The sequence below is a fragment of the Musa acuminata genome, chromosome BXJ1-7, assembly GCF_036884655.1.
Source record: "Musa acuminata AAA Group cultivar baxijiao chromosome BXJ1-7, Cavendish_Baxijiao_AAA, whole genome shotgun sequence".
In the NCBI taxonomy this organism is placed as follows: Eukaryota; Viridiplantae; Streptophyta; class Magnoliopsida; order Zingiberales; family Musaceae; genus Musa; species Musa acuminata.
Window position 1 is genome coordinate 9917090 of NC_088333.1, and position 23979 is coordinate 9941068.

Consider the following 23979-nt stretch of genomic DNA (forward strand, 5'->3'; position numbering starts at 1 on the left):
TTGGAAAAGATATTACTTTCCTCGAACTATAAGGTTCTTCTGTAGCCTAGAAACTTTTGGCACTTAAGAACACAGTCCACACCAATTTTTCATGACACACACACAAACTTCTTGCAGTAAGAACTCCACTTCCTTCATTATTACTTTGATTTTCTTCTTTAATTTGCAGCAGACAATTCACTGCACAGTGCATGAGAGAGTGTACAGAGACTTGCTAGGCAGGAATATAAAGTAAAATAAGCATCAGGAGTCAAGAACAGAAAATAAAAAGACCAAGTTAAAATCGACAACATTGTGCATGCAGTGTGACCAACCAAGTGTGTCGGACCAATATTTTCCCATATGCTATCTCAAAATCACCAACTAGGGAAGACCATGTGACTCATTATCACCATGGCAATAACCAAATTAAGGGTCATTAGCATTCATTCTTGTCAAAGACATGATGAATAAAAGAGTTGTCTGAATATAATATTGTTGTTTTCGTCAGGATCCTCGTTTCTGATGAGATGATTCAGGAACACTATGGTGTGGGCAGATTGTTCACCAGCCACTGCAATCTGCACTCATAACTAAGCTTTGTTTTTTTATTCTTTTATTTTAATTGCCCACAAAAGATTTCTATCTTTTGGTTTTTTTTTTTATGAATTCAAAAAATAAAAAAAAAGATTTCTATGAATTCATTCTATCATTAGCAGATATTCTTGTAGTAGAAGACTTCTAGAATGCATTTCTGACTTAAAAATATTTTTTTTTTTTGCCTTTCTCATATGTAATTTATAATTATTTTTTACATATTCTTTATGGCTTGACAGTTATTATTATTATTATTTTGAAAACTTAATAATTTATTTAAGAAAAAAAAAAAAAAACCTATCGCGTGGAAATGGAACCTTTTAATTTAGTGCAGATCATGATCCGGCGATACTGCAACAAGTGTTAAATCATCCGAAAGATCATGATCCGAATCACACTGTGGTGGATTGCTACCACATCGTACATACCAAATACGTTGCCGCAATATCGGTCTTATGGGTCGGGCCCACCATCAGATAAGGTGACCCTCACAAACGTGGTCGAACTCACCGTGTTGTTAAGCCAGGAAAGGTTCGCGGGGCCCACTGATGCAACCTCTATGAGCTGCGATAGGTAATAATATATTACGTAGAGGTAACGCGTGGGCCGTATGGACGGACGCTATATATACGTTATGTACTCTGCCATTTTCGAACCCCGTGAAAGTTGCCGCCCTCTCTTACGAGCCGTGGGTTCTCGATCGCCACCGCCTCGCCGCCGGTTCTGCGATTGAGCCAGAGAGGCGAGGTGTACTTGGTAGGGATTCTTGTGATTGATGTATTTGGAAGCGTCCAAGATGGTTAGGTCTTTGATTTTTGGCGGTTTTGGTTCTGAGGTTTGATGGATGTTTGAAAGATATTGAACGGATTGTGGAGCTGAACGTTTAGATTTGGTTTTGCAGGAGGAGGAACGGGACAAACGCTTTAGGGAGCCGCTGGTCAAACGAGGTGACGCTCGGGAATGGCTTCTGTCGCTTCTTCTTCTTCTGTCCTTGTCTTCTTTCGTCCACGGTAAGATCTGCTCCCGTCTCTCTCCGTCTCCCTCTCACATTTTCTCTTTTTATGTTTATTATTGCATTTAATTCAAGAATCTTGTGAATTAGCAAGAAATCCCATGTTAATATCCTTTTTTGAACTTGTGGAGGGTTGTGTATGAAATTTGGTGACTATATTTAGTTATGTGTAATGATTTCTGTATTTTTGTGACCTATTAGAAGCTTAATTTATTATGTCATCCAAGATATTCTTGCATTGTGAAGTTGTAAGGCATACATCTTGCATTGTTGAGGCCAATTTCCGTTGATACAAACAAACAGCGGAACAAGCATGAGAAAATGGCAAAAATAAGGTAGCTTGTAGCTTGTAGCATATACAGTCTAAGTGCCAAATCAGTTAAGCCCATTGGTACCGGAAAACAAAGGGTCATTTGAATTCTTATCTTGTTATTCTTTTTTTTTTTTTTGAAATGCATGCATGGACTCAGAACTTTTTTGATAGAACTCATGAAGCAAAACTGTGAGAAATTGTCCCCAGTGGTTCGCTGATTCATTATTTTCTTGTCCTCACCATAAACAGGGTGCATTGTATTTCAAGAGGATCCAGCTCTTTCAAAGAGTTTAGAGGGTTTTACTATAGTGAATTTGCAGTAAATCAAAGGACTTCAAATGGTTTCAGGAAAGCTTCATGCTTTGCTTTAAATGCAGCTGTACAAAGATCTAGTGAGGGCAACATGCTGCCAGGACAAATTACCATTATTGAACAGGGTTGTTTAACTGCTAATGCCATGCTTCGAGGAGATGCAAGTGCCCATGGAACAATTGCTTCTGATATGACTCCAGCTGTTGATGAATTTTCAATTGGAAATGGTGAACTTGATTTAGATTGTCCTACTGAAGGGTTCTCCCCTATTTCAGAGGCCATCGAGGACATCCTTCAAGGCAAGGTTTGTCTTTATGATCATATTGTTGATCAAATATATTGTTTTCTTTCAATTTGGCTCCAGCTATTTGTTCTCCTTATGATTTATGGCTTATGTTTGTTTCTTTTTGCAGTTTGTGATTGTTGTCGATGATGAAAGCAGAGAAAATGAAGGAGATCTTATAATGGCTGCACCTTTGGTAACACCAGAGGCCATGGCTTTTATAGTCAAGCATGGGACTGGAATTGTATGTGTGAGCATGAAAACAGAAGACCTTGAGAGATTAGAGCTTCCTCTTATGGTTTCAAATAAAGAAAATGAGGAGAAGTTGTGCACTGCATTCACTGTCTCTGTGGTATGTTATTTTTTTCATTTGATGGTTGATGGTGCTTTTCATTAATAAGGATGAAATGCAGGTACTCATAGAAACTAATTATTCACTTAAGCTTGCTACAGTGACACCCATTTGTATAATCATTACCTTCAATGTTAGTATCCTTTTAGAACTGATGGCAGGAATGATTATAGACTGCCTCTGACTTTTATATTCAATTTAAGGAGTCAGATCTTCCTCTCCTTTTACGTCTTGGGAAACACATTTCATGGCTTTTGAAGTTTCAACTATTCTATTCTCTCTCTCTTTTTACTCTCAGGTTGCATAATCAATACATCTGTCTAGTTGTCTTCTAGTTTTATTTAATGATTCCGAGGTGTATTTTTCTACTCTGTCAAGTAATTGGTTGTACTATCTCCATTAACAAGGGTTGTGTAGGTAAAAGTGTCTGATTTAAGTTTCTTAATCTGGGGTTGGTGAGTAGGTTATATTCACCTTTAAAGATGCTAATGCCTGCAGACAACTACTTTTGATTTGCTTATAATAATTGATTCTTGAGTTATAAGTTCCAATTATTCATTATCATGCTTTGGTTTGTTACAATTTTACATTCTGGTGGAACTTGTTATTTTTAGGATGCTAAAGAAGGTACAACCACTGGTGTCTCTGCTAGAGATAGGGCAAAGACGGTTAAGATGCTTGCATCAGCTGATTCAAATCCTGAAGACTTCAATCGTCCTGGCCATATTTTTCCATTGAAATACAGGGAGGGTGGGGTCCTAAGAAGAGCTGGGCATACAGAAGCATCAGTTGATCTGGCTATGCTGGCTGAGTTACCCCCTATTGGAGTTCTGTGTGAGATTGTTGATGAAGATGGTTCCATGGCTCGGTTACCAAAGCTACGTGAATTTGCAAAGAAAGAGAATTTAAAGATAATCTCAATTGCAGATTTGATTAGGTACGCTATCTTTTTGTCACTTGCAAGATGTCATCATTATCACCATTGGTGTTGAACTTTGCTGGAACATAGCAACAATAAAGATTAATGCATTGCATCTTAGGTCCATGTTGGTAATGAACGGACACCTTGCAGGCAAAATGTTACTGATCCATGCTGCCTATTATGAGCTATCATGGCCTAATGTGCATGGAAGCAAACCCTGGTTACCAAAGTAGTTGTCCATTGAGCAGCATAAACATGTATGATCTTTATATGTCTCTAGCTGATGTTTTCTTTAATCTAAAATTTCAAAGTATTTTTAGTTAGGAATACTTTCCATAAGAAGTATCAGAAAACAGCTTTGATCATTTATTGGAAATTCTTCTGTTAAATAATATCTCTAGCATCAGCTGTTTTTTTTAATTGCATTTTAATGGATTATATTGAAGACTAAAATGCTTCTTGCCCTGTCTTGCTGTTTATTCACTAAATAATATATATTCTGCCGTTCCATCTTAGTAAATGCTAGGTCATTTGCTGAGTAAACAGCTGCTTTTGATGTGTGTCATGTTCTAGTGCTGTTTGTCATGACACACATCAATGGAGTTGTGAGGCTGGGATCTCGGGGAGAAACAACTGATATTTTAGCAGGTAAATTAATGCCTCATATAGCAAAGGAATCGTCGTATGCTCCAGAGGATAGATTATTACGAGCCATACTTGGAATTCAGGTATCCACTGTAAAAGAAACTTATCTAAAAGTATCTATAGGTAGAAGAGGTTGCCTTAATATTGGAGGTGAAATGGATTAACATTAGAAGTTGGAATCTCATTCTTGATTACTCAAGAATGATCATAACTCCTACAGATATATTTCATTTGATGTTGGAACCCTCCATCTTTATAACTGAAAAATATTGTATACTATAGTCAATAAAACTCTTTTTTGACTTATACCGAGTGGAGTATTAGGAACAATAATTGGACATACGTTGTCATGCTGGATTCATATTAACTGTTGATGATCTATGTGCCATGAATGTAGGTGCTTCAACAACCCTTTTTCAGTTTGTCATCTTTTCTTCTTTTAATTAAAACCTGTGATAAATTTTAGTGTTCTGACCATGGGATAATATGACAGATATAGGAGGAAAAGAGACAAGTTGGTCGAACGTGCTTCTGTTGCACATTTACCCTTGAAGTGGGGCTCTGTTCAGGCCTATTGCTATCGATCTCTGCTTGATGGAATGGAGCATATTGCTATGGTGAAAGTAAGCATCCTTAATAATATAATCTTAGCACCAGTTGTATTTGTTCTTATTGCTGCTTTGTGAAACATCAGAATGGAATACATTCGGAGCTGAACCTTTAAGTCCAAATAACACTGAACTGTCATCCTCTTATCATTATAGTGCTCATGTTTAGCTGCTTGTGCAAACTTACTAATATTTCCTATATTAATTGACATGTAAGCACTAGATTTTCAATTTAAACAGGGAGATATTGGAGATGGCCAAGATATCCTTGTAAGGGTGCATTCTGAGTGCCTTACTGGTGACATATTTGGATCAGCTAGATGTGACTGTGGCAATCAGCTTGAACTGGCCTTGGCAATGATTGAAAAAGCTGGCAGAGGTGTGCTGGTATACCTTCATGGGCATGAAGGAAGGGGCATTGGCCTTGGTCACAAGCTTCGTGCATACAACTTGCAGGATGATGGGCGTGACACTGTGGAAGCCAATGAGGAGTTACATTTGCCTGTAGATTCACGGGAATATGGCATTGGTGCACTGGTAAGACAGAAAATAGGCTAAGCTTTTTTATCGTGAAAACGTAGTAGTTTCATTTTATGCCCTCTAGATTACTAAGTTACCACATAAGGACTTGTTCTACACTTTTGAAATCTATTCAACCTCATGATTGTTATAGTTTCATATCTCTATGTCGAGCAATTTCACTATCTCATCAGTATTGTTATAGTATTTTTCACTTTGCCACATATATGGTGGAGCAAATCAGCATGGGGGAATTCTGCTGATTTGCATGGGCAATGTGCCAGCCGGCACATCTCCGTTGGATTCTCTCATACCATAATAGTGCTGTATCTGTCTCGTGACAGCATGGCCGGCATGTGGATTCCTTGCATTTATATTTTCTTACACTAAAAAAGATGTGTCTTTGTTGCTTGAATTTATGAGTCCCTTTAAACTTTTAGTGTCAACTATATACCATGTCTTTTGCCTTTTTTTTTTCTTTTCTGAAGTATTGCATGCACCTGATTTGCTTACTAATATCCAGTGCCCTCCGGCATTCCTTATCTTTTACCTATACAATGATGTCAGTTTTAGCTGTATGACTAAAACCTAATGTTTTGTGTTAATTCTTTCTAGTTGTTCTGTAAATCTCTATAGCAGTTTTGTGGTAGAACCATATACATTTGAAATGGATGTTTCCCTGAGACCTGATTATGTTGACGACGATCTATTGTTGAGCTCTCACATTGATTTCCATGTGGACTTACTATCTATTGATCTCTTGTTCTATGGCTTTCGACTAGTGCTTTCCAAAAATTCATTCCTTTCTACAGATATTACGAGACCTAGGTGTTCGAACAATGATACTGATGACAAACAATCCTGCCAAGTATGGTGGGCTCAGTGGCTATGGATTCAGCATCTCTGGGAGGGTTCCCTTGCTAACTCCAATTACTAAAGAGAACAGAAGATATTTGGAGACCAAAAGAGAGAAGATGGGGCATATATATGGATATGAATTCAATGGTCAGCTCAGTAATTTCATCGAAAGTAAACAAGCAAACGAGTTCGATATAACATAGCGTTTTGTGTTCCTTATTATTTTTTTGCCATATTATGTTTGGCAATATGTTAGAGCATTTTGTCATTGATTGTTATTCATAACATATTGTTTTCCAGTATTAGTATGCTACGGATTCGTCGTTTGGGATGTAATCATCCTTTGTAGAACATTTTTGGTGTACCAAGTATCGTAATATCATATGGGTTCTTACACGAAGACTTTTGGTTGTGACGGACTGTCTAATCAATCAGTATTGTCTTATTTTGTAAATATAAATTAGTCCTTGTCAAAGCTAGCAATTGGTCTAAGAGTGCGTAAAAATGTAGTTTTTAATGATTGAGAGGTGTGCATATACGACATTTGTATTATTACTACGATAAAGTATGTCTTGTGACATTTGGAAAGGTGCAACAGAAATTTCTCCCTTGGATTATCTATCTTTGCTGCTCTAAAAGAATTTATGTTCTTAGAGAAAGAAGCATGGTGAAGGTAATTTTAACTAACTGGTAAGGTTCTCTCTTTATCAATATGCAAAATACTGAAATCAAATATCACCTTCTCTTGGATCCGAAAGAAACACAAACTCAGAATCTGGGAACCAACAAAACCATAGATTAATTTCTCAAAGGTGTTACAATATAAAGTTGATTTTGACTTAGCAACGATGCCAAGCGTTGGGCTATTGATGGCCCCTGGAACAATATGCACACAACTTCCTGGTTGTGCTTTTGTTTTCCTACTCGAGCAGCATACTAATACAAAACTGATGCTGCAGCCTAAAGAATCTTGGTGTGAGAGAAATAATGGAGATTAATGAATGTCTAATCTGTGTAAGAAACTAATCTCATCAGTCGGGCCTTGTATTATACTTTTGGCTAATCATGTCATGAAGTTATGGGAGCACAGCATGTAGAGATGTCAACACCTGCAACCTCCATTGCATTGCATACCCACTCTGGGACATTACCTTTCGGAAACTGTAAAAAACAAAAAAAGAAGCAAGTTAGTGCCAAACCGCCTAAAGCAAGATCGTAGATATTACGCATGATTCATAATTTTTTTGTCATTGCCTTTTGATTGAGAGAAGTTTAATGAGGAATTTAAACACCACAAGACAAGGAAAAAAGAGGGTTGATGGAGTATGTTTCATAGTGGAAGTAGGAAAAAGAACAGACCTGTGCACGTAAAAAACCTCGTACAAACCTGCAGAAGAGAGTATAAAAAATAGAGACAATTAAATCACAATGCTGTTTTATGTAAATATATATGACACTGCATTGGGAAAAAGAATTACAACATACTCTGGAAATTGGCCCTCCACTAATGATGTGTGAAGATCCTTACTAAGCTGCAGGGGGAGCATTACCAGATATTAGTTGCAGGAAACTGATGTCAAAGAAGTACATGCACATAAACATTGTAATCTTGTCACATGCAATGATATATCTATATATGATCAGAAACATATCTCAGCTTCGAGACAAGCAGTGTCTTTACCCTCATCATATATGACAAATTATGATAGGACACTAGCTGGGAGCCCATTGCATCTTTTGTGACAAGACAATGTAAGTAAGCTCGTGTATAATTTCTACAGACCTGCAAAGAACAGTATCTGGTCAATTCCACGGTGTAATAGTTTTTGACATTATTCATCAAGGAAGGTCAGATGGAGCCTTACCATGCATGTACATGTTGAATCAATAGGTCGTTCATCGTTGGCCATGGCTTGGTTTTTCAACCTCAAAACCCCCTGCATAAGGAAGAAACAAAAGCACAATCAGCTCCTTCATAAGACAAAAGTAAAAGACGATGGAATATTGCAATTTGCAAAATATCACACTGAGATACATAAAAAATAATTGCCAAAGTGATCTAGATGAACATGCTCCTGGTTAAAGATTTTTTGACAACATGGTAACTGGATCATCTGACCAGAGCTAATCCATATATTTTGGCTTCTGAGATAGCAAGGAAACACAAAACTACATTGACAGTGGCAGAAAAGTATGATCGCAACAATTACAAATGGAACACACAATGAGCTTGGACTAAAGGATAGCTTCATTTGACTAGATGCCACAGCTCATCCACATACCTTTCCAATTCAGTTGATCAATGTACAATACATCACACTATAGTGTGTATTTATTTACCCATCCTACCCTCTAAATAAGAAAAGGCAGCACATTTTCAGGATGCTCCTGCCAATGTGGAAATTTAGAGAAGGCCAATGCAAGAAACCTTGTCACTACAAACAGAGAGATTGATTTCATGAGCAGAATCCTGGTCACCGAAGTTACAAAGCAACCTTTCCATGGCACCACGGCTTGCTCTTTAGGAATTCTTAGTCCAGATATTTAGATTTGTGTCAATGGAACTATGCATGCATTGTTGTTTCATTCAGATTCATGTGGTAGAATATACGACTTAAACAAATGAATATGGCAAATGGAGAACAACAGACAAAAAATCAGTACCCTGAACAAAGTGAGCAATGCCCGATGTCTTGAATGAAATTTCCTAATTCCTATATGTTTGGTCCTTTCTAAGGAAATCAATTTCGCATAGACCAGTCCATACCGACGGGTGTCTACTGGTCCATGCATGAACTAGTATGCAGACCGTCCTATTTCGGACTTTCCGGTCTAGTTTTTTGTTTAAGCATTGTTTTCTTTTCTTTTAAATGACCCCTCGCCTGATGCTCTAGGGTTCTGGCTCCTCACGAGCATCTTCTCTCTATTGCCCGCGTGCTAGCTGCCTGCACATCCGACAGTTGCCGCCAGCCATCCACCTTGTATCCGATACATCTCCTCTCCTCTTCTTTCTCTTCTTCTTTCTCTTCCTTCATCCTACCCCCAGTAGACTGAAACCATGGTATGTTCTGGCATATCATAGGTCGATACACTGAAATGGACCAGACTCATACCGGACTGGCCATGGAACAGCTCTGATTCGGTAATTAAAATTGAAAACCTTGTTCCCAGCTTCTACTCTATTTATCTGATCTTTGAATCTTAAAGCAATTTTAGAACATAATATTAAAAAAATTCTAGTGTATGAGATTTTTGGCATGCTTGTGAGATAATAACCAATATTTACATGAATTGTAAAAAAATTTAGCAGGCTAACCTCAGGAACAAGAGCTGTGCCAAAACGAGCAGTTCGTGTAGGATAAACACAGTCATACATGTCTGCACCTAAAGCACTGCAAACTACAATATCAAGTGGATAGCCAACACCCTGTGAATTATTTTCATGCCGAGGAGTAAAATATATAAGCATACAGATCTTAACTAATCGAAATGCATACAGACACATATCAAACATATGCAAATACAAAAAAAAAAATACAGATCTTAATATATTTGAGCCTGCAGAGGTACTCTTATAAGTATGTAGAAAGAGATGTCCATACACGTAATCTATGTTTCATGTGTATGTGGGGGGATGGATCCAATTTAGATCATCAAATACGAGATCCAATAAATGGACATCTAAATTGGTGATTAACTGTACAAATTGAGCACGCAGAGGTATTCTTATCGAGTATGGAGAAAGAGATGTCCATACACGTAATCTATGTTTCATGTGTGTAGGGGGGGATGGATCCAACTTAGATCATCAAATATGAGATCCAATAAATGGGCATCTAAATTGGTGATTAACTGTACAAATTGATCTATATCCTCCAAAATTCCAGATTTCACCAACTGAAAACACCTTAGGCATCAAGTCACTGAAAAAAGTGTGGTGCTTCAAACTAATTATTTAAATATATGACAAAATACCCGGAATACTGATCATGATATAAGCATCTTAATCTTCAACATGTTTGGTATCATTATATAGCCTTCAAATTTATGATGATTTGGTGACTATAAAAGGAGCTTCCAGAATTTGCCAGTCTTGTTCGTTCTAGAAGCTAAAGATCACTCCAAACAGTTCATATCAACAATCTATATTTCAGTTTCATTGAACCTTGTGTTTAAGAATTCATCCACGAATCCATATGCACAAAGCTGATCTTTATTGAAAGTGAGAAAATTTGATTTAAAAGCTATACCATCACATATCGGGGTTTATCTTCTGGTAATGCAGCAGTGCACTGTGCAACAACACGCCAAAAAGAATCTTTATCTTCACCGCCTGCAAGACCACCAATAGCATAGCTGTCACAGTAGGAAGCAAGATTAGCTGTTTGTTGTCAAATGGCTAATCTTCTACATATAGAAATATAGGTTGTTGTATGATAAATAGAAGAATGAACCAATTTCAAGCCAGGTATGTACGACAAAAGGCCCAGATATCCAACACCAAAATCTTTACTAACATGGGATTGTTGTATTTTCTGAGACTGAACTTGGACATGCTTGGGTTTGTTTCTAGAAACTCGGAAAAACCTAAGTTTGAAAAACACAACCAAACTCAAACTCTTGACAAGTTCAAGTGTCAGGTCATATACCTAAAAGTCTAAAACTACCCCAATACACTATCCTTTCCCCTTTCATTACAATATTATTTCTTTCTTAGGAAACTTTGTCACACTGCACCTCTCACTCTCGAAAAGCTTGTTCTCTCCTCTCTTGCAAGCTTTGCAACAAAATTTGTGCTTCAACCAAACTACAAACCGATTTGAGAGCTAAACCGTGTCTCTTTCTAGTTAGTTCTATGGATTGACAATTATGATAAATTGGTCATACTGGGCAATAGGCAATATCTATGATAGCACATCCTAACTAGGGCACAGACCACATGTATTGATGCTATAGCATTCAAGAACCATAAAGTTTTCTTGCATGACACAAGTAAAATATTCAAATTGATTCAGTGGCTTAAAGTTAGTTTTAAGGCTTCTTGAAAGATATGTTATAAACCAAGGTTTATTATATATTGGCTAAATTGCTAAAGGTTTACCAAGTTAAATATTTGCTAAATCCAAAGGTTAGCTAAACCAAAATTTTAAATGCCAATTGCACTGATTTGTACCTGTGAGGTACTGATTAGTCCAGTTAAGTACCAGTTTCAAAATTTATAGCTTGATACCAGTACACATACTGCCCAGTTATAATTTTTTATTATTTGATCCTGGATGGTATGGGTCAGTGTATTGCCTGTCATACTGATCCAACAAGTCATGGAATTTGGTATCAGACCAGTACTAAACCTTGGGCTGAGCTCTCTATGTTAGTAGCTAGCATTAAAATGCTAAATTGTGATTAGGTTGGGAAATCTAGGGGCGAGATGTAAATTTTAATAAAGCAAGATACAAACTGAAATACCACAAAAAAAAGTGTTTGAAGTGAGAATTCCTCTTAAGTGAATGATTGCCTCAATTGAGACCCACATAAATTTAAGACTACACATTGAGAAGAATCCAAGGAGATGATCTGAAGATGGAGCATTCTAAGAATTTCAACTTCTCCAAATTTTCACAATGATTCAGAAACTTTCAATTAAAGAGTGAACAAGTATAGTAAATTAGTTATAAAGCAAAAAAATAGTCAAGTCATAACAACTTAAGAAGCAAGGCATGGAAAAAAATGAACTCTGTTGTTTCAAACTTTCAGAACTATGGTATATGTAAAGAGTTTCAAATTTCCACATCTCTAGCTAACAAGACTGTCCTGATTCAAATTAGTGAAACACAACAATTCATGTTGCAGCTATTTGGGGTTATCTTAAGTTAATTTAAAGATTAAACACAGTAATAACAATCAGCAAGAACTTAACATGGATGATGTTCAGCCTACCCTGGTAAATTGCGATCCACCAAACCTCTGACACATATATCTCTGGAAATACAAGCTTATTAGTATTGATTTAACTCTACAAGATACAAAAAGGACATACATTAAATTTGGTTGCATGCCATCTTTCAAATGCACTATACAGCTCACCTCAGAACTGGATCTAATCCTCCTTGAACAATTCCAAATAAGTTCTGTGCATCAGGTCTCTTATGAGCTGTTATTAAATGTACCCAGCATATCACAGTAAAAAAATAACAAATTTACTATTAAAAAAAGAATTATTACAAAAACTTGTGTTATGCTTTTAACCAAAAATAAGTTTACTTGGTCCAAATGCACGAATACATGAATACGTATAGCAAAATATACATGAGAAATACATACGAGATCATCAATTTGTGTAACTTATTTATGATATACTGAGATCAACAATATGTATGATCATTAAAATCTTAAAGTCTCCTGCTCTTCACTATTTTGTTTAATAAAAAGACAAGCTTTGTGTCCCAGTCAAAGAATAAACACGAGGAATTCAGGAGAACCAGTACAGCAACCAAAGAATTAGTATCTTCAACAGATAATATTGCAAGTCAGCTACGAGTACATACAATGTGATGATAGTTACACAAATCCTATGATTTGCTGAATGTAGTACGACCATTGTCCAACCAAAGATACTATTTGATTGGGAAGTACCAACTGACCTATGATCGAACCGATGGTGTGCTCTAGTGAAAAAAGAAATGTTATAATGAAATTAATGATTACAAAATAATACAAAAGCATTATTTTGTTGCAGTGACTTCACATAATCTGTTTCATGCATGATAGTTTTATATTTCAAAAAAGCAACATTTTGTTTGCATATTAAAAGTGTTGTGAACAAAAATTTGTCGATAATAGATGGCTAAATTCTTCTACAAGTTATGAATGATGCAGTTTCTCCAACTTCTTTAAGCCTATATTTGGTACTTCAAAAAAAGTTGAACAAGTAATGCGAAAGCAAATTTTTCTTGGTGCAGTGACTTCACATACTGTCTTTGGCATAACAGTGTAACATAAACTGTTTAAAAAGTTTCTTGTTTCTAAACAACTTGATGTGTCTTGTTTGGGTGCTAAAAGTGTGAAAGATTGACAATAATATATGATATGTATTGGTCCGAGCATGCACCAGGATGTGAAATGGGCTGGTTTTATCTGTTCTTTCTTTAATGGGTCTCTTATTCCTTTGAAGACCCTGATGCCTTTAGGGCTTGTGTTTTGCAAGCCATCTCCCTCTCCATGTCACCCTCTCATCATCTGCCGCCACCCATCCACCCGCCTCTTCTCTAGTAGTACTTCTCCTCCTCCTTTCTCCCTTCCTTCTTCCTTCTCCTTTCTTCTTCCCTTTTCCTTCCCACCCTCCCAAATCAAACAGTATTGTGGTACATGCCAGGATTCCATGTGTCGCAATGCCAGCATGGACCGTACCGACACTGGTGCAGTCAATGACCAGTATGGGTCCAGTACCCAAGATTGCATTCAATGGTTTTAGATGTTTATAATAAAGCAGAGATCTAAAGCTAGAACATTTCAACAATAAGAGCAAGTAAATTGCTTGCTCACTCTTCTCCTATAGTTTATTCTTTTTCTTTCTTTTTGTGAAAGTATGGTGAATTTTACCTTTAAACATCATACAAATTCTAGTACATACCTTGCACTAGTGATGTTCTGAACAGGGTTTATTCAATAATTGTTGTGCAATTAATCTCACTAAAAGGTTCATTAAAAAAACACCTATACTGCCTCCTGCATGTTTGCAATAAATGGAAATAGGCTTTTAAATGAAAAATGGATGGGAATTGCATGTTTGCTTATACCCTCATTCTATTTAGCTAAAGATTTCTGCATTTATGCTAACTTATCATGTTGATGTGATTTATGATCTTAAGCTAACTTATACCCTCATTCTTTCAATAAATCCCTTCAAATAAATTACAATTTATGATCTTACTGCCTCTTATTAGACTTGCTGTGGATGTAATCAAGTTTTTTATCTTTTGTTATTATATCACGATCATATAGACCAACTTCCTTTGACCATTAGCTGTCATCTTTCATGTGTTATATAAACAAAATCAAAGCAATTAATACATCAATTTTTGTATGTTAGGTTTCTGTTATTATTTAACAATAACAAATGTTTGTGAAGCTATCAAGCATGCACTATATCCTTACTGCAAAGCACTTTACTAATATTGAACTATATTATTTTCTATCTTTTTTCTTCCAATTTAATTTTCTGTTACTTTTCATATAATATAGACCTAATCAAGTGTATATTTACAAATTATACCAAGCTTATGTAATTAGCAACAAATTTACACATAATTTTGCGTAAACATAGTGATAGTAGATGCCAATCTTGATGTTCTCCATTCTTTCTGTGTTTGTTACCTATGATTTTGCAAGGGCTAGGTGTTAGTTAATACTTCTGTTAAATACCACTACATATTAGTTCAATACATTACAAACGGCGAACATTGCTTTGATCCGTCCCATCAAACATAATAACATATTCAAAAAATAAATCATCTTGTAAGTTGAGCATACCAGCTATACATCTATCTATCCAACGAAGGGTACGGTACATAGCTTCTTCAATGCGCGGACCAGTAATGGTTGTCTTCACAACATCATCTAGTGCCATGATAATATCAGCTCCAATCTTATTCTGCAATTTTTTTTGCAAAGTATAACATATGATATATAGTCATATACACATATAAAGAAGTCATTAAATTAATAGGGTAGAAAGAATTAAGTATTCATGGACATGAACAAGCAAAGGTTATGAAGGGAACAATAACTGATTAATCACTCTTGCATTTTGTAAGATTGCCAAAGAGTTGAACGACCATTATTGGCAACCTTACATGCCGAGCAGCAACACTTGGTAATGATAACAGTAACCCTAACAATTTGTTGTTTAGTTACACATTCTCTCAAAAGAAACCTGTGAATCACCACCACCACTATCTCAAAAGAAACAAAGTATGGACACAAAAAAATATATCTATCATCCTTTGCTAGACTCAAAACCTGCTTGCATCATAAAATCCAAATGAACCAACCCTTCAAACCAAGAAAAAGGAGCAAAAATTCAAGGAAAACTATAACCTAAAACTCAGAACTTGATCCAAGGTTGGGTTAACTATAAAATGTGCACAAATTGCTGGAACAATTGTTTACCACTCCAGCCCAACAATCCCAAAGCAACACCCATAAATGCCACCCAGTTGCTGAATTAAGTTATCAATCAAATGGAATTAATTAAATAAAACTTGGGTTACAAGTTACAACATTTATACTCTATCAAAAGGACAGTAGGGGGTATTCAATTTGTATAAGATCATGGATAAGCCTGTCAGTGCAAACAATCAAATAAGAAAAAATGGAATATAAATATTAAAAGTGATGCCACTTGTAGGACTAAAGCACAAAACAAAAGTTTAGCTACATGCTAAGGTTTACCTACTTGTATTTGTATCGACTCTTCAGGTGTTAGAAGCATAGGCTTTCCATCAACAGGAGACTGACATAGAGAAGCAATGGAAAACCATGTGATTTCAAAGAGAAATATAAAGCAGTTGAAAAAAAAAGATAAAAAAAATAACTATGTTAATATTTATAACAATGATTATATATTTACTAAAGCCCATCTGGTACAGGAATTTGAAATTATGAGATTTCTGTAAAAGTTCCAAGTAGGAGTTTTTTCAAGTTACAAACAAGGATTGAATTGCGTTCAATAGTGGAATTCTAAGCATGCATAGGCACCTTTAGGATTAAAATCCCGAGACTAAGAGGGTGAAATATTGAGTTTTTGTCTCAAATCAAATCCCCACACCAGACAGTTTCAGAATTCAAATTGATTTGGGGTTAAGATATTCTGGCGATGGAACTTCTTAGGCAGGAGTTAGAGGTGTTCAGCTAAAAACTCTATCAAACCCTCACACCAACAGAGTTTCAGGATTTAAATCAATTTGAGGGTAAAATATTCTGAGGATGGAACTTCTTAGGCAGGAGTTAGAGGTGTTTGGCTAGAAACCTAGGGATTATAGGAAATACCTATGAGATAAACATACAAAACGGGCCCATATGTCTTAAAACTGTAGAAACAGAGCAACAAAAGAAGCCTGTCCAACTCTTTAATAAAGATTTGAGTGCACAATCAGTACCACTGCATCACTTTTTTATGCATTTTTCATAATAACTTACAATTTTTATATGCTTAATAATTACAATTTCTGTGATGCATTAATCATTACAATATTCTTATGCTGGAACAGTAATCGTTATTTGGATAAACAATGCATCACAAGAATCAATAATATGATTTATTAAATGAATTTCAATTCTTACCTGAAATGTCACGCCCTGCTCAGTAATGTCAGCCAAATGCAACAAGGAAACCTACAAAAGCAGTACAAGTAATTTGGTCAAATTTCAAATCTAAAAAATAATTAGCAATCAAGGCCATGTTATCTTGTAAAACTAAAACCAAACTGCTTTCTATCACAAAGATATTTATCTAATAAGCACTAATCAAGTCGAGTAAATTCTTCAATACAATATAATACCAATTCTACTGGAGAAAAATATACAATAATAGACAAGTATACACGATGATGAATCGAGCCAAAGACATGACATGTTGTGGCACATGCTTAATACAGAGAGCTAAACTGGATATAGAACAACTTTCAATAACCCTTCTGTTTAAATTAGGATTAGCCTAATTGTTGTCTAAAGAAAAAAGACTCGACCTTCATTAGTCACCATATTGAGCACTGTATCAATCAAGACTTCCATTAAGCTCTTGAATACTAAGGTACACAACTAAAGAGGCCACAGGTTATCAATTAAATTTAATCCATAAGATAAAAGTATCCTAAGCTTCCTATCCATGGTCCATTGGGTCATGTGACACTTGCACAGGCACATGCAAATGCTATGTTAAACTACCAGACATTAATCCAGCAGGTGTAAGATTGGACAGACAAACATGTTAGGGATAGCATAGAACACGTTATGTAAGGATACTCGGCACTAAGCCCAGTTTTGAATCGAACCAAGACATAATTCCCAGTTTGATCCTGATCAGACTGGTAAATTCCAATTGGCTTGGCCCAGTCAGACTGCTTTTTAATCATTGACTGCAACTTCAATATCTAGTAGATAGACAACTTTAACCAAACGTTTGATCTTTTTGTTTATATAGCAACTAAAGTGAATCAGTGTTAGGAACTACAAATCTCTTTAAGATAACAGATCAACCCTTTAGATTCGTTCTTTTGCTACTGAAATATCAGTGCTTATATACATAATGCTGGCCATCATTTACTATTATATTTATCGGCTTCTCAAAATTTACAATGGAGAAATTCAAATGAATTTCAAGAAACCTCATTCTAGAAAATATGCTATATTCTTGATTAATCAAGTGAAAAAGAAAAGGATTTTATAAGGAACAAAAAGTCTTCAAAATAACTCACAAGATACAACAAAAAAAGCATCTAATAGTGGAATTCAATGTACTTCTTCTGGTTCATCAGCACTAACTAACCGGTCTTATTAAAAGTTAAGTACTTTAGTCTCTTTACAAAAACTCACAAAGAAGAATTGGTTTTTATTTAGCAAAAATTAACTATATTTAGGTTGTTTAGTAGTCATAATACAAAACAAAATTTTGGAAGAGGATATCCTCCAACAATAGTAGTATAGAGGATGCTAGTCATAGATGCCCTGCAAGCCAATCATGTGAATGATGACACGTGTGACATGATACACATTCTTTTTGTTTATTATATTATTTAGCATTTTATCACTCTATATTGCTTGTTGCATATACGCATACATATATTGTGATGTCCATATATTTGTGCAATAAGAATCGGATCATAATGAAATAATGACAATGAGACCGATTCACCTTTAAACATAGACTACTCAAAAGGGGCATTGAGATAACCGGATAGATTGGTGTGATGTATACTCGTCCATATGATGGAGGCAGTTGGTCTCATAGCTGCTCGTGTGGGGACACTAGGGCTACAATGCAGGTGCTCATTGGAAAATGAGTTCACTGATTTATCCGCTCATGGAATGCTAGATGGTTAATGATACCTCATTGTTAGATAGTGATTTTGTTGTCCCAGTGGTGTACCTAGCCCTTAGACTTAAGACACCAAGGATGTCCTGTATGGGGACTCCACTCTTTGATATCCGACTTATAGGTTTGGAAGTTTCAGATCTAGCACGATCGGTCATCGGGAGTGACAATCAACCTTACGAGAGCTATTGAGTATCGATAGAGAATCATCCGCTCTTGGTGTCATGAGAAAAACATCTCATGTGTTCTTGCTCAAACAAATCCCTGGTCAGGGTCATTCGGATTGAAAGAGAAAGAGTTATCCGGAAAAATCCGATTAGAGCGAAACTCGAATAGAAACCGTATGGGTCTGACAGCACCATACCCGGTATACGATCTCTGGGATATTAGATGGATGAGGGACTATAGATACACGGTAACTAAGAACAAACATGTCCAAAGGATTGGATTCTCCTGTATCGTTTGAGGGCTGGAGCGCAGTGGCTTAATACGTCCGCAGTCGATGAGTCGAGTGAATTATTATGAAGATAATAATTCACTGAGCCAGAAGGAGTTCTGATAATAATGACTCACAACCAGCTCGATATTAGGCCTAGAGAGTCACACACATATGGTAGGCATTGCGACGAGTAGAGGTTCAGATATGAGATATCCGCCGGAGCTCCTATCTTATTAGATATCCAATAAGCCCATGAATTATTGGATCCTATGGATGAGATCCAATAAAAGTCAATGAAAGATTATTGGATAGAGATCCACTAATCTAAGAGGCTTTGATAGTCGGATGAAGATCCAATACCCAATAGGGCAGGATCCATTATGGTTAAGTAGGCATTAGATCTCTATAAATAGGAGGGAACCAAAGACCCATAAGCTAGAGGCTTCTTGGTTGTCACTTCCTATTCACCTCTTCCCTTCTTCTCAGATAGTAGATATGAAGATTTGAGTAGTGATTTGAGGAAAGTCGTTGCAGCCCTACTGTGTGGATCACCGCTAGAGAGGAGGACGCTTGACCTCATTCATCCTCTCCTATAGATCTATAGGGATTCAGGGATATACGATCTCCCTAGGTAAAACACATCTATCTCACATGTAGATTTAAGTTTCGCGGGTTTCACCAATCTTCACATAACGATGAACACCTTTTTAAGAAATTTATGCTTTTGTTTTATGTTTTTCCGTTACGCATATGATATCACCCCTAGATTTCCCTACAGAGGAAATATATAAGTGTAACATTATACAAAAAAACATAAATAAATGAAATAAAAAGTGATGCAATAACTGATCCAAAGAACCAAATAGGGCATTTTAATATGTGAATATTGTTCCAGGAGATTGACAACCATTTGAAAACCACCCGAGTCAGTAAGAAGTGCTCTTTTCCAGTTCATGAATTTGTGAAGACCGCCCAAGTCATCGATCAACTCAGCACCAGGACGAAGAGCAAGGTGATAGGTATTTCCAAGTATGATTTGGCAGCCAATTTCCTCCAGCTGGTTATTAGTCAAACCCTTTATTGTACCTGCCAAACAAACAATAAAAGAGTTAGATGTACGATAGGAATCACAAAGAATTGCACATACCACACCACCATAACAGTGGCATGAGGCTCAATCTAATGATGCACCCTATGTAGTGCTCAGGGCTTGTCATAAAGTCAACATACACCCAATGGAATACAATTTCAGGTCATTAACAAGACACCACCCTGTGATGTTATACTACAGTAGGAATGCTGACTGTTATGCTTTAGTAGCACAAGATCAAGCCACATTAATTTTAAGTGAATAAACTTGCAGAGTTAAGAGTCAAATTTATTTTTAAAAGCTATTTGGGTATCAAGCGTGATATATTTTTGCATTCATCGCACATTTAAGTCATAAATTTAAAACAATCTGTGTGACTTTTCTTAAATTCAGTCAACCATGATATACGAGACAGCCATGCTACATGAATTGACATAAGTGTATATAATTTATAGTTTTATACATTGTCATTCTTAAGTATACACATAAATGATAATTACCCCATCCTTTTCCTAAAAGAAAAAAGAGTAAATCATGCATTAAATTTTTTTTTCATTTTAACTGTCTGACAGAATGTGTGACTACATTCTTATCTGTTAACTTGTATTTTTTTCTAGTATTTTCTGTTAAAGAGTAGCTGAAGGTTTCCACATTTCTAGGAAAGTTAAAGGATTCTACTACTGTGGAGTGGTTGCAAAATTCCTCATTATTAGGAGTGTTCCTAATGTAAGAATAAAATGAGACAGAAACTTGTCCATCACCAGAAATATGCAGCAAGGTTCCATATGATAACTTCATTCACTCCGTTACCACACCAGCTTATGAAGCATGCACCCCAATAAACAGAATCTATTACAAATTTAGCAGAAATAAGATATCACAATGCAGTTGCATAAAAAGCACATAAAAGAGTATATGTCATTACAAGAACACTGTCATAAAATCAAAAAAATCATAACTGAACCTGGATGGTATTTCTTCATAATGTCATTACAACTTAAACAATTTGTACAATAAAACACTCTGAAGTAGAAAAAAAAAAGTGAGCTACTTCATATAGAGCTGGAAAATGAGTATATGTTTAGAGCATCTACCATAAATTACAAATAGTGTTGCCGAAAAAGGATTTCCAATTTAAAATACAATGTCGCAGAATTGTGAAAATCATACCTTGAGTTCCAACAGGCATAAAAAGTGGTGTTTGACAAATAAAGTGAGGGAGTGTTAATCGTGCTGCACGAGCTCGGTTAAATTTTCCTAGCACCTGGAAATATAGAAGATTTGGTGAAGGAAAAATACAGATAGCGAGGCAAAACTTGTAGGCAGCCCTAAACTCATTCACTAAAAAACAATACGAAGGTGATAGAAGAGAATGTGTAATAAGTGCTTTGAAGAAGTCTGTGTTGATACTATTTATCTAGTGATGGTTGGTTAAACCAAGTTCTATCAACTTCAAACTTTTCCTGTCCACAAATAGTTATAAACATAACTTCTTCCTAGTAAAATGTCACTAAGAAGAAAAAAACATTCCAGCACATAATTAATGTGGATTTATCCTGTTAAACCTACTACCACCAAGACGACAGTTAGAACTTCACCTGTCAGCTATAAAGACCACCAAAGGGTTGCAGAAATGAAAGAACAGGATGCCTGTAGTTCAGTTTTGTTTAAATTTGGCTTAGTGCTACTCTTAACAATTGCCCATCAGCCCTAGTTAAGCTACTCCTGACCCATAATCGATTGGTTAAATGGTCAACAAACAACCCAAAAAAGTCAGATCTGGTTCTATTCAACCTATTATTCTCAGATGAAAGGACAACATAACCTGACCTATTCCTTCCCTAGTTTAGGGTCACCTAGAACTACCTTTTAATCAATGAGTTAATTATTGCACAACTAAAAATTTTAGAATTTGAGTTTCACATTTGACCTTGAGGCCATCCCAATTAACAAGGCAGTTAGGTATGTGGATAAGCCAATAGCAAAGTTTTGTGAAAAAATAATTTAAAATTAGTTCTAAAGTTAACAAAATTGTAAAAAAAATTATACTAAATTTTTTTAAAAAATCCCTAATATTTTAAATTTTAGTTTCTAGGTTCTAAATATTTGTTGAGAATTATCTTTTACCAAAACGACATCAAATTAAAAAAAAAACTATTTTAAATTTTAGGAATATATGAAAATTTCCTTTATTTTAATAAAAAATTAATTGATTTTATCTCACTGATTTATAAAAAATCAGTTAATTTTAAGAATATATAAAAAATTTGGTTGATTTTATCTCACTGATTTAATTCAAATTATATGATAGGTCCTAATGTTATCACCCTTGGTTGATTTTGATCCTGTTCCAATTTTACAAACAAGTTAATTTTAAAGTCTACTATGTTTACCAAGGAATAATAAAAAAAAATTTATTATTAAGCATTAGATTTGACATAACATTATTTCCATGATGGATTAGTGTTTATCAAACCTGTTTAAGCACTTATAAGCATATTATGACACATAAAACTTTATATCTTTTCCAATAACTAACATAAAATTCTAGTTCTCTGTTCCTTTTTCAGGACTATCGGCATCGGCTACATTTTATGGTGCTTCACAACATAGTTTCCCTGGTGGAAAAGCCGACCAATACCTACTCTTGTATAATATTTTTTTATTTTCATCAAACTTTTTTTTTTAGTTTCAATCGTTTACAGGTACTCAGTCCTACAATATAGGGTCTGCATCAATTCACATATTTCTTATCGTTAACCTGAGAAGGGTCCTTTCAGAAGAAGAAAATGTATTTATTTCAGAACTTTGCTGCTCCTGGGGATTTTTTTGCTACACCTATGGACAACGAAGCAGCAGAAGTTGATCACGTCTAGTTCAGTATTCAAGGATCTTCATCAATAAAAGAATAAAATATGTAAATAACAATTATTTATAACCTATAATCATCAATAAGATTATTAACAGGAGATTCGAACTCGCTCAATAAATTCATCTAGACCAAAAGAGTAATATTACGCCCCAATCACTTATCCATGTTAAAAAGAGGATAGCGGTAGAAGACCATAATGGAACAAAATGTAACACCGAAATCGACCCATTACCTCAAATTTAAGCGCCATCTTCAAGAAAAAACACACAAATGGCTTCACTCTGCAAGCGGAAACCCACGTAGTTAGTTGTAAAGATGCATCCAGCGGAGAAGCTTGTAGTTTCGTATAAAACAAAACACAAACAGAAAATCGCATAAAGATATCGCTGCGCACGTCCATGGAGAGGGACAAGAAAATAATACAAATAACCCCAACAACCCATAGTCAAAACAGAAGCAAATGAAACATGATATTAACATCATGAACGCCACAACAGTGACCAAAAAAGGCAAGAAACCTGAAGTCAAAAAGAAAAGAAGCATCTTTGCAACATTTTCTTGAAATTCTATCGAGGTGCCAAGCATCTGATGCAAGTTGAAGAGAGGATGGATGGAGAAGGGATCCAAACCTAGCGTGAAATCACAGCCCTTAATGTCGAAGAGGAAGTAGGAAGCGGGGACGCCCTGAACAACTCCCACTCTCTCGCTCTCCCCTTTCGCGGTGGGGCTTCGAAAGCTCTCGCGGCGGCTAAAGCCGAGGAAGAACGATGGCGTTCGAGGTCGAGACAACGGCTCCATTATGTTTAGCGCGAGGAGGATGGACTGATCTTGGCCGTTCCAAGAGTACTCCCACTGACACCCTTGGTTTTTAGATGAACGGTTCTGCTTGTTTAAACCGAAGACTCGTGGTGGGTCCCACCAAGTGGTGCCCACAGTCGTCGACCAATGGGTTCGTAATGCATTATTCATGCGTTTGCTTGGATTATCTTGTGAAAGGGTTTATATATCTATTTTTGTAAGGTTTGAAAATAGTATATTTGTCCGTATAATTCTTATTAAAGAATGTACATCAATCTTTCAGATACAC

At 35.9% G+C, this 23979-nt stretch overlaps 2 protein-coding genes across 4 annotated transcripts; one reads left to right on the forward strand and one right to left on the reverse strand.

Moving 5' to 3' along the window:
• Positions 1-1243: 1243 nt before the first annotated feature.
• LOC103991521 (probable bifunctional riboflavin biosynthesis protein RIBA 1, chloroplastic) lies at positions 1244-6789 on the forward strand. Of its 3 annotated transcripts, none has more exons than XM_009411010.3 (8): positions 1244-1332; positions 1478-1586; positions 2151-2517; positions 2627-2848; positions 3463-3785; positions 4909-5038; positions 5264-5560; positions 6355-6789. In XM_009411010.3, the coding sequence occupies exons 2-8, from the start codon at positions 1537-1539 to the stop codon at positions 6601-6603; spliced, it is 1638 nt and encodes a 545-aa protein (XP_009409285.2). In that variant the 5' UTR covers positions 1244-1332; positions 1478-1536; the 3' UTR covers positions 6604-6789. The 3 variants fall into 3 exon arrangements, with proteins under 3 accessions (XP_009409285.2, XP_018684299.2, XP_065049972.1); XM_018828754.2 differs by having other exon boundaries at positions 1250-1375; XM_065193900.1 differs by having other exon boundaries at positions 1250-1586.
• A 387-nt stretch (positions 6790-7176) lies between these two features.
• Positions 7177-23680, reverse strand: LOC103991522 (uncharacterized). Its single transcript, XM_065191819.1, has 16 exons — positions 23522-23680; positions 23125-23173; positions 21191-21284; positions 19838-20016; positions 16742-16792; positions 15855-15911; positions 14930-15050; positions 12485-12551; positions 12338-12379; positions 10651-10756; positions 9717-9827; positions 8266-8337; positions 8082-8183; positions 7886-7932; positions 7760-7787; positions 7177-7561 (listed from the first exon to the last, which is right to left on the reverse strand). Exons 2-16 carry the CDS (start codon positions 23140-23142, stop codon positions 7469-7471), a joined length of 1188 nt encoding a protein of 395 aa, XP_065047891.1. The 5' UTR covers positions 23143-23173; positions 23522-23680; the 3' UTR covers positions 7177-7468.
• Between the last annotated feature and the right edge of the window lie 299 nt (positions 23681-23979).

What these genes read in the sequence shown, in the direction of transcription:
- LOC103991521 (XM_009411010.3), top strand. Translation starts at nt 1,537, where the DNA reads ATGGCTTCTGTCGCTTCTTCTTCTTCTGTCCTTGTCTTCTTTCGTCCA. An exon ending in CTGCATTCACTGTCTCTGTG is followed by an intron (nt 2,849 to 3,462) that starts GTATGTTATTTT and finishes TGTTATTTTTAG; the next exon opens with GATGCTAAAGAAGGTACAAC. An exon ending in AATATGGCATTGGTGCACTG is followed by an intron (nt 5,561 to 6,354) that starts GTAAGACAGAAA and finishes TCCTTTCTACAG; the next exon opens with ATATTACGAGACCTAGGTGT.
- LOC103991522 (XM_065191819.1), bottom strand. An exon ending in AAGAGTCGATACAAATACAA is followed by an intron (nt 15,051 to 15,854) that starts GTAGGTAAACCT and finishes AAAAAATTGCAG; the next exon opens with AATAAGATTGGAGCTGATAT. An exon ending in GATAGATAGATGTATAGCTG is followed by an intron (nt 12,552 to 14,929) that starts GTATGCTCAACT and finishes ATTTAATAACAG; the next exon opens with CTCATAAGAGACCTGATGCA.